Raw genomic sequence first — 13557 nt, 5'->3', positions numbered from 1 at the left:
CTCAAACCCAGAGACCCTCACTCACTCACTCAAACCCAGAGACACTCACTCACACACTCTCTCACCCAAACCCAGAGACACTCACTCACTCACTCACCCAAACCCAGAGACCCTCACTCACTCACTCCCTCAAACCCAGAGACCCTCACTCACTCACTCACTCACCCAAACCCAGAGACCCTCACTCACTCACTCACTCAAACCCAGAGACCCTCACTCACTCACTCAAACCCAGAGACACTCACTCACACACTCTCTCACCCAAACCCAGAGACACTCACTCACTCACTCACTCAAACCCAGAGACCCTCACTCACACACTCACTCACCCAAACCCAGAGACACTCACTCACTCACTCACCCAAACCCAGACACTCACTCACTCAAACCCAGAGACACTCACTCACTCACTCACCCAAACCCAGACACTCACTCACTCACTCACTCAAACCCAGAGACACTCACTCACTCACTCACTCACCCAAACCCAGAGACACTCACTCACTCACTCACTCACTCACCCAAACCCAGAGACACTCACTCACTCCCTCACTCACCCAAACCCAGACACTCACTCACTCACTCACTCACTCAAACCCAGAGACACTCACTCACACACTCTCTCACTCAAACCCAGACACTCACTCACTCACTCACCCAAACCCAGAGACACTCACACACTCACTCACCCAAACCCAGAGACCCTCACTCACTCACTCACCCAAACCCAGAGACACTCACTCACTCACTCCCTCAAACCCAGAGACCCTCACTCACTCACTCACCCAAACCCAGAGACCCTCACTCACTCACTCCCTCAAACCCAGAGACCCTCACTCACTCACTCACTCACCCAAACCCAGACACTCACTCACTCACTCACTCAAACCCAGAGACCCTCACTCACTCACTCAAACCCAGAGACCCTCACTCACTCACCCAAACCCAGAGACCCTCACTCACTCACTCACTCAAACCCAGAGACCCTCACTCACTCACTCACCCAAACCCAGAGACCCTCACTCACTCACTCAAACCCAGAGACCCTCACTCACTCACTCACCCAAACCCAGAGACACTCACTCACTCACTCACCCTGGATAGAGCATCAGTCCAATCCCAATCTAGTCGTATCCAATTACCTGATCATAATTCCCCTCTACTGCTACACAAGCCCCCTCCGACACCTCCACTAGCTGGTACTCTCCAGTGTGAGTGCGCTGGTGTTTTTTGAGATTACTCTGTGTAATAAAACTCTTCCCACACTGTGAGCACTGATATGGCTTCTCTCCAGTGTGAATGCGCTGGTGTATTTTGAGATGACCCTGTGTAATAAAACTCTTCCCACACTGTGAGCACTGATATGGCTTCTCTCCAGTGTGAATGCGCTGATGTATTGTTAGATCACTCTGTGTTTTAAAACTCTTTTCACACTGTGAGCACTGATACGGTTTCTCTCCAGTGTGAATGCGCTGGTGTTTTTTGAGATCATTCTGTTGATTAAAACTCTTTCCACACTGTGAGCACTGATACGGTTTCTCTCCAGTGTGAATGCGCTGGTGTGTTTTGAAATTACTCTGACAATTAAAACTCTTTCCACACTGTGAGCACTGATACGGTTTCTCTCCAGTGTGAATGCGCTGGTGTGTTTTGAAATTACTCTGACAATTAAAACTCTTCCCACACTGTGAGCACTGATACGGTTTCTCTCCAGTGTGAATGTGCTGGTGTATTTTGAGATGACTCTGATGATAGAAACTCATCCCACACTGTGAGCACTGATATGGTTTCTCTCCAGTGTGAATGCGCTGGTGTATTTTCAGATTACTCTGACAATTGAAACTCTTCCCACACTGTGAGCACTGATACGGTTTCTGTCCAGTGTGAATGTGCTGGTGTTCTTTGAGATAACTCTGTTGACTAAAACTCTTTCCACACTGTAAGCACTGATAAAAATTCTCTCCAGTGTGAATGCGCTGGTGTCTTTTGAGATGACACTGGTACTTAAAGCTCTTCCCACACTCTGAGCAGACGTTTCCTTCTTCCTGTGTGGGACTGAGAGAGGTGTTAATGCTGACAGTACCAGAGGACGTTTGCTGATTACTGGAGCTTCTGGTGGGCGTCAGATCCTCATGTTCAGTCTTAATCTTCACCAGCGCATCATCATATTTATCATGGTTGCAGCTCTTGATGTGATTGTGGAGGTGATTTTGGGTTGTAGAGGAACGTGGACACGAGGAGCAGGAGAAATCCTTGTTCAGTTCTGAAGCAGAAAATAATCAAATACATTTATAACATTATTAAGCAATAGAACACGAGAGGGAGTGTGTTATCGCGAATAACATCACGGCTGTGATTTGGTCGCAGGCACGAGCCGAAGGCGAGTGCCGTAGACCATTGTATTTTATACAACAGTTTTTACAAAATAAAGAAAGAAAATAAATCAACGAAGCCCTGAATTTCATATTAATTATGCTTTAATATTAACAATACCTTCCGCCAAAAAGTAGTTCCCCAGCGAATGAGTTGCTATGCAACGGTAAACATTCCCTACCTGTACAGTAGGCTAAAAAAAAAAGGCATATAGTTTAACATTACAAAGTTACGCTAGTTTGGAATAAAAATAATAATCGAATATAAATAAGGGAAGTGTGCAGATTAACATATATAAATAACGCAATAACTATTTTCATTCTTAATTAATTTTATTTTTAGCTTTTTCTCATTTTCCTTTCATCTTCGCTTATTCGCTATAACACCCTCCCTCTCGTGTTCTGTTGCTTAATTAAAATATAGAATTTATTTATTTATTAGAGTTATTGTGTTATTTGTATATGTTAATCTGCACACTTCCGTTCATTGTGCAGTTACAAAAAAAAGGCTGCTCTGTAGGATGTGCATCGGCGTCAAACTGTCCGGCTCACTTCGCTGGTGGCCTCTGTACTGTGTTTTCTGGGTCATGTTCTGCACTGAGGACTGCACTCCACCTTTTTCTGTCAGCTAGTGTGGGTCTCCAATAGCTTTTTAACGAGCCCTCAGACCTGTAATTAGTTAATCTATTTAGAGTTCTAAAATACATATGCTAGTTTAAGGTCATTTGATAACTGGACATGCACATTTCTTTTATTTCTTCTTACCGGTGTCCAGTAACAGACATAATCTCCTTTGACTCCAGACCGGCATCGGACAATCTCTGAACTGCTGTGGCTCGCAAGCAGTGGTTGGTGTACATGCGGCTCGTACCAGCCTCTCTGCATATCCGTGGAAGCATAGTTGCAAGCTGATTCACTCCCAGAGGACTGGCGATGTACCACACTGCATCTGCTGCACACGCTGACTTTTTGGGATGTAAATAAAAGGCTGGCGCATTCAGTGGCATTTTGCTCAGATATTTTTCTAATGTTGCAACTGGGCATAGGCTGTCTCCGGGTTTGGCAAACATGAATCCCCTATAGTTTTCACGGTCTCGCTCCATAACGTCTTTGTGGTTGTGCCGTTTTCATCTGTTTTGATAACAAATGACTCTTTTGTAAGTGATCTGTTGCCCTCCTTACCTCGCCGCCCAAAATGAAGTTGGATATCGAACCAAACTTTGTTCAGGAGTCCTCTTGGATGGTTGGGATTACATGCGTTAGATTCCCTGATCATTTTCTCATCTGCGGGTGAAATCGATGGATGATGGGTCGTTTTGTCTCTGCCTGCGCGTCTGATTGTTTTAATTGTTCCGAGGAAGATGTTGTTTGCAGGCTTAAACTCAGGGTCATTCTTTAAACAACAGGAACGACTAAGTGGAGGTTCGTTAAGGTACCTGTTGAGCCCCGTGCGCAGTCCGAGATAACTGCTGATACTATAGGGCTCACCTTTTGCGGCACAGATAGAGCCATAGAAGTGTCGAAGTATTAAGTTCAGCTCAGCCTTTTCAATTGTCGCCAAATTAACCTGAATGTCATTTTGTAACAGCCAGTCTGTAAAGCACTTAGTAGCCCATCTTGTTTGCCGAATTGTATTCTGTTCGTTTCTCGTCAATTCTAGCGTAATCAGCTGTTCTTCCGTCACTGCAGCCGACCTAACAGCGTTTACCGAAACAGAATTTGATGTGCGTTTGCTTTCACACTCTTCTTCAGAGTCTGACCAAACAGGCTTCAGGTCGAATGTAATCTGAAAGTCATCCATTGTATCAATTTCTGGATGCGTATGAGCACTAATAGACCTACAAAACAACCGGCGGCTTGTGTGCGTGAAGCTTGTCGTTATGGCAACGCTTGAGCGGAGTAATACAGTTATTGTGTGAAAAGCCCGTGCTGTTATCACGAATATCAGCACAGTTAGAACGCTTCTCAACCAATCAGATTGTAAGGTCGGAACTACCTGTTGTATAATAAATAATAAAATACATTTATAACATTATAAATAATAAAATACATTTATAACATTATAAATAATCAAATACATTTATAACATTATAAATAATAAAATACATTTATAACATTATAAATAATAAAATACATTTATAACATTATAAATAATAAAATACATTTATAACATTATAAATAATAAAATACATTTATAACATTATAAATAATAAAATACATTTATAACATTATAAATAATAAAACACATTTATAACATTATAAATAATAAAGATTGTTAGTAAATGTTAGAAAGGAAACACATTGTTCACCCAAACTGAGAGTTTATAAATTAAAACCCAAAGAAAAATCTTACTGAGTTCATCTTCATCTTCAGCTTCTTCCTTCTTCACAGGCTTCATCTGGAAACCTCCACACTGTTGGTATCCTGGGGTGAGATGTTCCTCAGAGATGACCACAGGGATTATGGATCCTTCATCTGAAATTCCATGAACATGTGAAGAAGAAACTCAACAACTGAAGGAAACTGAAGGTTGTGGGTTTGATTCTCTAATCACAAATAAATCCTAGTTAGATTAAAACTTAAATCCAGACTGGAGTGTATCAGCATAGGACAGTACGGTACAGTACAGGTTCTAATCCCACTATCCACATTCTCTTATTATTTCTACTGATTCATTATTATTATGCCTGTAGGCTCCTTGTGGAGCAAAGAGCTGCAACCACACCCCTCCACACCCAGTGTTTCCCTCCTCAGCTGGGTCCATGATAGGTCTCTTGCCTCGCCCTCCACGTCTGCTTTGGCGTTCCCACTCTGAGTTTCCCCTGTGGGTTCCAGTCCAGGGCTTGGTCTGTGTAGGGTATGGCCAATCCAACTCCACTTCCGTTTCTTCATGTCCTGGCTGATGGAGTTCTGGCTGGTTCTTACCCACAGGTCTGTGTTGGAGATCTTCTCAGGCCACTTGATGTTGAGGATGTGGCGCAGGCATCTGTTACTGAAGGTCTGAAGCTTATTGGTGATGGTGTTTGTCACTCGCCATGTCTTGAACCCATACAGGAGGACCGCCTATCTGTGAGAGACCCTCACTCACTCACCCTGGATAGAGCATCAGTCCAATCCCAATCTAGTCGTATCCAATTACCTGATCATAATTCACCTCTACTGCTACACACGCCCCCTCCGACACCTCCACTAGCTGGTACTCTCCAGTGTGAGTGCGCTGGTGTTTTTTGAGATTACTCTGTGTAATAAAACTCTTCCCACACTGTGAGCACTGATATGGCTTCTCTCCAGTATGAATGCGCTGGTGTATTTTGAGATGACCCTGTGTAATAAAACTCTTCCCACACTGTGAGCACTGATATGGCTTCTCTCCAGTGTGAATGCGCTGATGTATTGTTAGATCACTCTGTGTTTTAAAACTCTTTTCACACTGTGAGCACTGATACGGTTTCTCTCCAGTGTGAATGCGCTGGTGTTTTTTGAGATCACTCTGTTGATTAAAACTCTTTCCACACTGTGAGCACTGATATGGTTTCTCTCCAGTGTGAATGCGCTGGTGTGTTTTGAAATTACTCTGACAATTAAAACTCTTCTCACACTGTGCGCACTGATACGGTTTCTCTCCAGTGTGAATGCGCTGGTGTCTTGTAAGAGTAGTCTGACGATAAAAACTCTTCCCACACTGTGAGCACTGATACGGTTTCTCTCCAGTGTGAATGTGCTGGTGTATTTTGAGATGACTCTGACGATAGAAACTCATCCCACACTGTGAGCACTGATATGGTTTCTCTCCAGTGTGAATGCGCTGGTGTATTTTCAGATTACTCTGACAATTGAAACTCTTTCCACACTGTGAGCACTGATACGATTTCTGTCCAGTGTGAATGTGCTGGTGTTCTTTGAGATGACTTTGTTTACTAAAACTCTTTCCACACTGTAAGCACTGATATAGTTTCTCTCCAGTGTGAATGCGCTGGTGTTCTTTGAGATTACTCTGTTGACTAAAACTCTTTCCACACTGTAAGCACTGACACAAATTCTCTCCAGTGTGAATGCGCTGGTGGGTTTTGAAATAACTCTGTTGACTAAAACTCTTTCCACACTGTGAGCACTGATATCGTTTCTCTCCAGTGTGAATGCGCTGGTGTATTTTGAGAGCACTCTGTTGATTAAAACTCTTTCCACACTGTGAGCACTGATGTGGTTTCTCTCCAGTGTGAATGCGCTGGTGTCTTTTTAGACTCCATCGGGAACTAAAGCTCTTCCCACACTGTGAGCAGATGTTTCCTTCTTCCTGTGTGGGACTGAGAGAGGTGTTAATGCTGACAGTACCAGAGGACGTTTGCTGATTACTGGAGCTTCTGGTGGGCGTCAGATCCTCATGTTCAGTCTTAATCTTCACCAGCGCATCATCATATTTATCATGGTTACAGCTCTTGATGTGATTGTGGAGGTGATTTTGGGTTGTAGAGGAACGTGGACACGAGGAGCAGGAGAAATCCTTGTTCAGTTCTGAAGCAGAAAATAATCAAATACATTTATAACATTATAAATAATAAAACACATTTATAACATTATAAATAATAAAATACATTTATAACATTATAAATAATAAAGTACATTTATAACATTATAAATAATAAAGTACATTTATAACATTATAAATAATAAAATATATTTATAACATTTTAAATAATAAAATACATTTATAACATTATAAATAATAAAATATATTTATAACATTTTAAATAATAAAATACATTTATAACATTATAAATAATAAAATACATTTATAACATTACAAATAATAAAATACATTTATAACATTATAAATAATAAAATACATTTATAACATTATAAATAATAAATACATTTATAACATTATAAATAATAAATACATTTATAACATTATAAATAATAAATACATTTATAACATTATAAATAATAAATACATTTATAACATTATAAATAATAAAATACATTTATAACATTATAAATAATAAATACATTTATAACATTATAAATAATAAAATACATTTATAACATTATAAATAATAAAATACATTTATAACATTATAAATAATAAATACATTTATAACATTATAAATAATAAAATACATTTATAACATTATAAATAATAAATACATTTATAACATTATAAATAATAAATACATTTATAACATTATAAATAATAAAATACATTTATAACATTATAAATAATAAATACATTTATAACATTATAAATAATAAATACATTTATAACATTATAAATAATAAAATACATTTATAACATTATAAATAATAAAATACATTTATAACATTATAAATAATAAAATACATTTATAACATTATAAATAATAAAACACATTTATAACATTATAAATAATAAAATACATTTATAACATTATAAATAATAAACTACATTTATAACATTATAAATAATAAAATACATTTATAACATTATAAATAATAAAATACATTTATAACATTATAAATAATAAAATACATTTATAACATTATAAATAATAAAATACATTTATAACATTATAAATAATAAAATACATTTATAACATTATAAATAATAAAATACATTTATAACATTATAAATAATAAATACATTTATAACATTATAAATAATAAAATACATTTATAACATTATAAATAATAAATACATTTATAACATTATAAATAATAAATACATTTATAACATTATAAATAATAAAATACATTTATAACATTATAAATAATAAATACATTTATAACATTATAAATAATAAAATACATTTATAACATTATAAATAATAAGATACATTTATAACATTATAAATAATAAAACACATTTATAACATTATAAATAATAAAATACATTTATAACATTATAAATAATAAAGTACATTTATAACATTATAAATAATAAAGTACATTTATAACATTATAAATAATAAAATATATTTATAACATTTTAAATAATAAAATACATTTATAACATTATAAATAATAAAATATATTTATAACATTTTAAATAATAAAATACATTTATAACATTATAAATAATAAAATACATTTATATCATTATAAATAATCAAATACATTTATAACATTATAAATAATAAAATACATTTATAACATTATAAATAATAAAACACATTTATAACATTATAAATAATAAAATACATTTATAACATTATAAATAATAAAGTACATTTATAACATTATAAATAATAAAGTACATTTATAACATTATAAATAATAAAATATATTTATAACATTTTAAATAATAAAATACATTTATAACATTATAAATAATAAAATATATTTATAACATTTTAAATAATAAAATACATTTATAACATTACAAATAATAAAATACATTTATAACATTATAAATAATAAAATACATTTATAACATTATAAATAATAAAATACATTTATAACATTATAAATAATAAATACATTTATAACATTATAAATAATAAATACATTTATAACATTATAAATAATAAAATACATTTATAACATTATAAATAATAAAATATATTTATAACATTATAAATAATAAAATACATTTATAACATTATAAATAATAAAATACATTTATAACATTATAAATAATAAAATACATTTATAACATTATAAATAATAAACTACATTTATAACATTATAAATAATAAACTACATTTATAACATTATAAATAATAAACTACATTTATAACATTATAAATAATAAAATACATTTATAACATTATAAATAATAAAATAAATTAATAACATTATAAATAATAAAATACATTCATAACATTATAAATAATAAACTACATTTATAACATTATAAATAATAAACTACATTTATAACATTATAAATAATAAAATACATTTATAACATTATAAATAATAAGATACATTTACAACATTATAAATAATAAAATACATTTATAACATTATAAATAATAAAATACATTTATAACATTATAAATAATAAATACATTTATAACATTATAAATAATAAAATACATTTATAACATTATAAATAATAAAATACATTTATAACATTATAAATAATAAACTACATTTATAACATTATAAATAATAAAATATATTTATAACATTATAAATAATAAAATACATTTATAACATTATAAATAATAAAATACATTTATAACATTATAAATAATAAAATACATTTATAACATTATAAATAATAAACTACATTTATAACATTATAAATAATAAAATACATTTATAACATTATAAATAATAAATACATTTATAACATTATAAATAATAAAATACATTTATAACATTATAAATAATAAAATACATTTATAACATTATAAATAATAAACTACATTTATAACATTATAAATAATAAACTACATTTATAACATTATAAATAATAAAATATATTTATAACATTATAAATAATAAAATACATTTATAACATTATAAATAATAAAATACATTTATAACATTATAAATAATAAAATACATTTATAACATTATAAATAATAAACTACATTTATAACATTATAAATAATAAAATACATTTATAACATTATAAATAATAAAATACATTTATAACATTATAAATAATAAAATACATTTATAACATTATAAATAATAAATACATTTATAACATTATAAATAATAAATACATTTATATCATTATAAATAATAAACTACATTTATAACATTATAAATAATCAAATATATTTATAACATTATAAATAATAAAATACATTTATAACATTATAAATAATAAAATACATTTATAACATTACAAATAATAAAATACATTTATAACATTATAAATAATAAACTACATTTATAACATTATAAATAATAAACTACATTTATAACATTATAAATAATAAAATATATTTATAACATTTTAAATAATAAAATACATTTATAACATTACAAATAATAAAATACATTTATAACATTATAAATAATAAAATACATTTATAACATTATAAATAATAAAATACATTTATAACATTATAAATAATAAATACATTTATAACATTATAAATAATAAATACATTTATAACATTATAAATAATAAAATACATTTATAACATTATAAATAATAAAATATATTTATAACATTATAAATAATAAAATACATTTATAACATTATAAATAATAAAATACATTTATAACATTATAAATAATAAAATACATTTATAACATTATAAATAATAAACTACATTTATAACATTATAAATAATAAACTACATTTATAACATTATAAATAATAAAATACATTTATAACATTATAAATAATAAAATAAATTAATAACATTATAAATAATAAAATACATTCATAACATTATAAATAATAAACTACATTTATAACATTATAAATAATAAACTACATTTATAACATTATAAATAATAAAATACATTTATAACATTATAAATAATAAGATACATTTACAACATTATAAATAATAAAATACATTTATAACATTATAAATAATAAAATACATTTATAACATTATAAATAATAAATACATTTATAACATTATAAATAATAAAATACATTTATAACATTATAAATAATAAAATACATTTATAACATTATAAATAATAAACTACATTTATAACATTATAAATAATAAAATATATTTATAACATTATAAATAATAAAATACATTTATAACATTATAAATAATAAAATACATTTATAACATTATAAATAATAAAATACATTTATAACATTATAAATAATAAACTACATTTATAACATTATAAATAATAAAATACATTTATAACATTATAAATAATAAATACATTTATAACATTATAAATAATAAAATACATTTATAACATTATAAATAATAAAATACATTTATAACATTATAAATAATAAACTACATTTATAACATTATAAATAATAAAATATATTTATAACATTATAAATAATAAAATACATTTATAACATTATAAATAATAAAATACATTTATAACATTATAAATAATAAAATACATTTATAACATTATAAATAATAAACTACATTTATAACATTATAAATAATAAAATACATTTATAACATTATAAATAATAAAATACATTTATAACATTATAAATAATAAAATACATTTATAACATTATAAATAATAAACTACATTTATAACATTATAAATAATAAAGATTGTTAGTAAATGTTAGAAAGGAAACACATTGTTCACCCAAACTGAGATTTTACAAATTAAAACCCAAAGAAATATCTTACTGAGTTCATCTTCATCTTCAGCTTCTTCCTTCTTCACAGGCTTCATCTGGAAACCTCCACACTGTTGGTCCTCTGGGGTGAGATGTTCCTCAGAGATGACCACAGGGATTATGGATCCTTCATCTGAAATTCCATGAACATGTGAAGAAGAAACTCAACAACTGGAGGAAACTGAAGGTTGTGGGTTTGATTCTCTAATCACAAATAAATCCTAGTTAGATTAAAACTTAAATCCAGACTGGAGTGTATCAGCACAGGACAGTACGGTACAGTACAGGTTCTAATCCCACTATCCACATTCTCTTATTATTTCTACTGATTCATTATTATTATGCCTGTAGGCTCCTTGTGGAGCAAAGAGCTGCAACCACACCCCTCCACACCCAGTGTTTTCCTCCTCAGCTGGGTCTATGATAGGTCTCTTGCCTCGCCCTCCACGTCTGCTTTGGCCGTCCCACTCTGCGTTTACTCTGTGGGTTCCAGTCCAGGGCTTGGTTTGTGTAGGGTATGGCCAATCCAACTCCACTTCCGTTTCTTCACGTCCTGGCTGATGGAGTTCTGGCTGGTTCTTACCCACAGGTCTGTGTTGGAGATCTTCTCAGGCCACTTGATGTTGAGGATGTGGCGCAGGCATCTGTTACTGAAGGTCTGAAGCTTATTGGTGATGGTGTTTGTCACTCGCCATGTGTAGGAGCCGTAACTGACGTAACAGATGACATCACTTGTCATTTCTTTACGACATGACGATGCGTTCTATAATTAGACAGTTTACGTTAAATAGTATTGGGGAGACGGGGGGACAACAAACAGTTTTCCGACCGCATTATACACGTTAACCGGATTTGTTTCATGAACTGTTCTGTACGCATTCCACTATATTTGTTTCTGAAAGTCAACCGGAATTTGTTCAATAAACAATTAATTGCTGGGACTTATTCTGCGCATGCTTATTAGAAATGCGAGTCGGGATACCCTTCAGTCAACCTCAGCCACCAAGTAGGATCTGTTTGGAATAGCCTTAACATTGTCGGAAAACTTCGATTGATGACCGACGCTTCAAAGTGGAATATAACCGGCGGACAGAGGAAAGTCAGCGGTTACACGCAGAACGGAACGGACGCGACGGATGACTGCCGGTCGTGAGTAACGATTTAAATATTTGGATTAAGCGAAGTTATAACTGACGTTTACATCTCGAAATCGTTTGTCGTACAACTAACGGAAATAACAGTAAACGAATTAAACTGGAATCATGAGCGAGAAACAACCACAGAACGCCGCGGAAGCTGCGGATCTTCTAAAAGCGCGGATTGCGTCACGGAGGGGTAAATTAGGAGTATGCACGCGTAAAATGAATGAAATCAAAGCTCTAATGAAGGACGGTGGGAACATCGACCAGGTTGGAGACTACATGAAAGTGTTAACTACTTGCATTCAAGATTTAAAAAACTTGCATAAATTAGTCCAGGAGCTTCTATCAGAGGAGGAAAAGGAGAATGATTATGTGGACTGGTACGAACCGCGTGCAACGAACTTTGACTACTTCTTTAAAGAGGTGGAAATGTGGAAAAGTGAACAACAGCACCTGCAATCGGCTATAGAACCAAAAGACAGTATATCTAATGTCTCTAAAGGGTCATCTAAATCTAAGACCTCCTCTGCTGCTAAGATAGCTGCTGCTGAAAGGGCTGCTCTGGAGGCTCGCTCCAAAGCCCTCCCAACTTTACACGCCTTACAGATGGAAGAAGCCATTATAAAATCAAAAAAGGAAACGGCGGAACTTCAAACACAAATGGCTGAAGCAGAAGCGAAGCTCAAAATATTATTAACTGATGACAAAGCCGAACAAAATGGCGATGCTATGAATTTATACTATGAGGCAAACAAGAAGAATCTCGCTGAATCCACTCTTGTAGAGACCTCTACCATAGAATTCGCTCCTCTA

The 13557-nt window shown here is 31.4% G+C and overlaps 2 protein-coding genes across 2 annotated transcripts; both read right to left on the bottom strand.

Annotated features, from left to right (window-relative positions):
- Positions 1-2132, bottom strand: LOC134300269 (zinc finger protein 239-like; the record flags this gene model as incomplete). Its single annotated transcript, XM_062984992.1, has 1 exon — positions 1-2132. A coding segment is annotated over one exon (1008 nt), but the record flags the coding sequence as incomplete, so codon positions are not given.
- Positions 2133-5066: 2934 nt separating this feature from the next.
- Positions 5067-12341, bottom strand: LOC134303300 (zinc finger protein 502-like). Its single transcript, XM_062988666.1, has 4 exons — positions 12186-12341; positions 6466-6643; positions 6406-6412; positions 5067-6374 (listed from the first exon to the last, which is right to left on the bottom strand). The coding sequence occupies exons 1-4, from the start codon at positions 12339-12341 to the stop codon at positions 5495-5497; spliced, it is 1221 nt and encodes a 406-aa protein (XP_062844736.1). The 3' UTR covers positions 5067-5494.
- Positions 12342-13557: the final 1216 nt, after the last annotated feature.

This window comes from Trichomycterus rosablanca, chromosome 2 (assembly GCF_030014385.1).
Source record: "Trichomycterus rosablanca isolate fTriRos1 chromosome 2, fTriRos1.hap1, whole genome shotgun sequence".
NCBI lineage: Eukaryota > Metazoa > Chordata > Actinopteri > Siluriformes > Trichomycteridae > Trichomycterus > Trichomycterus rosablanca.
Note: the sequence above shows the minus strand (reverse complement) of the source record. Positions and strands in the feature narration are given on the sequence as shown.

Coding starts and splice junctions, on each gene's coding strand:
- LOC134303300 (XM_062988666.1), bottom strand. CDS start 12,341: ATGACAAGTGATGTCATCTGTTACGTCAGTTACGGCTCCTACACATGG. Junction 6,644..12,185: donor TCTCCAACACAGACCTGTGG/GTAAGAACCAGC, acceptor ATCTGCTCACAG/TGTGGGAAGAGCTTTAGTTC.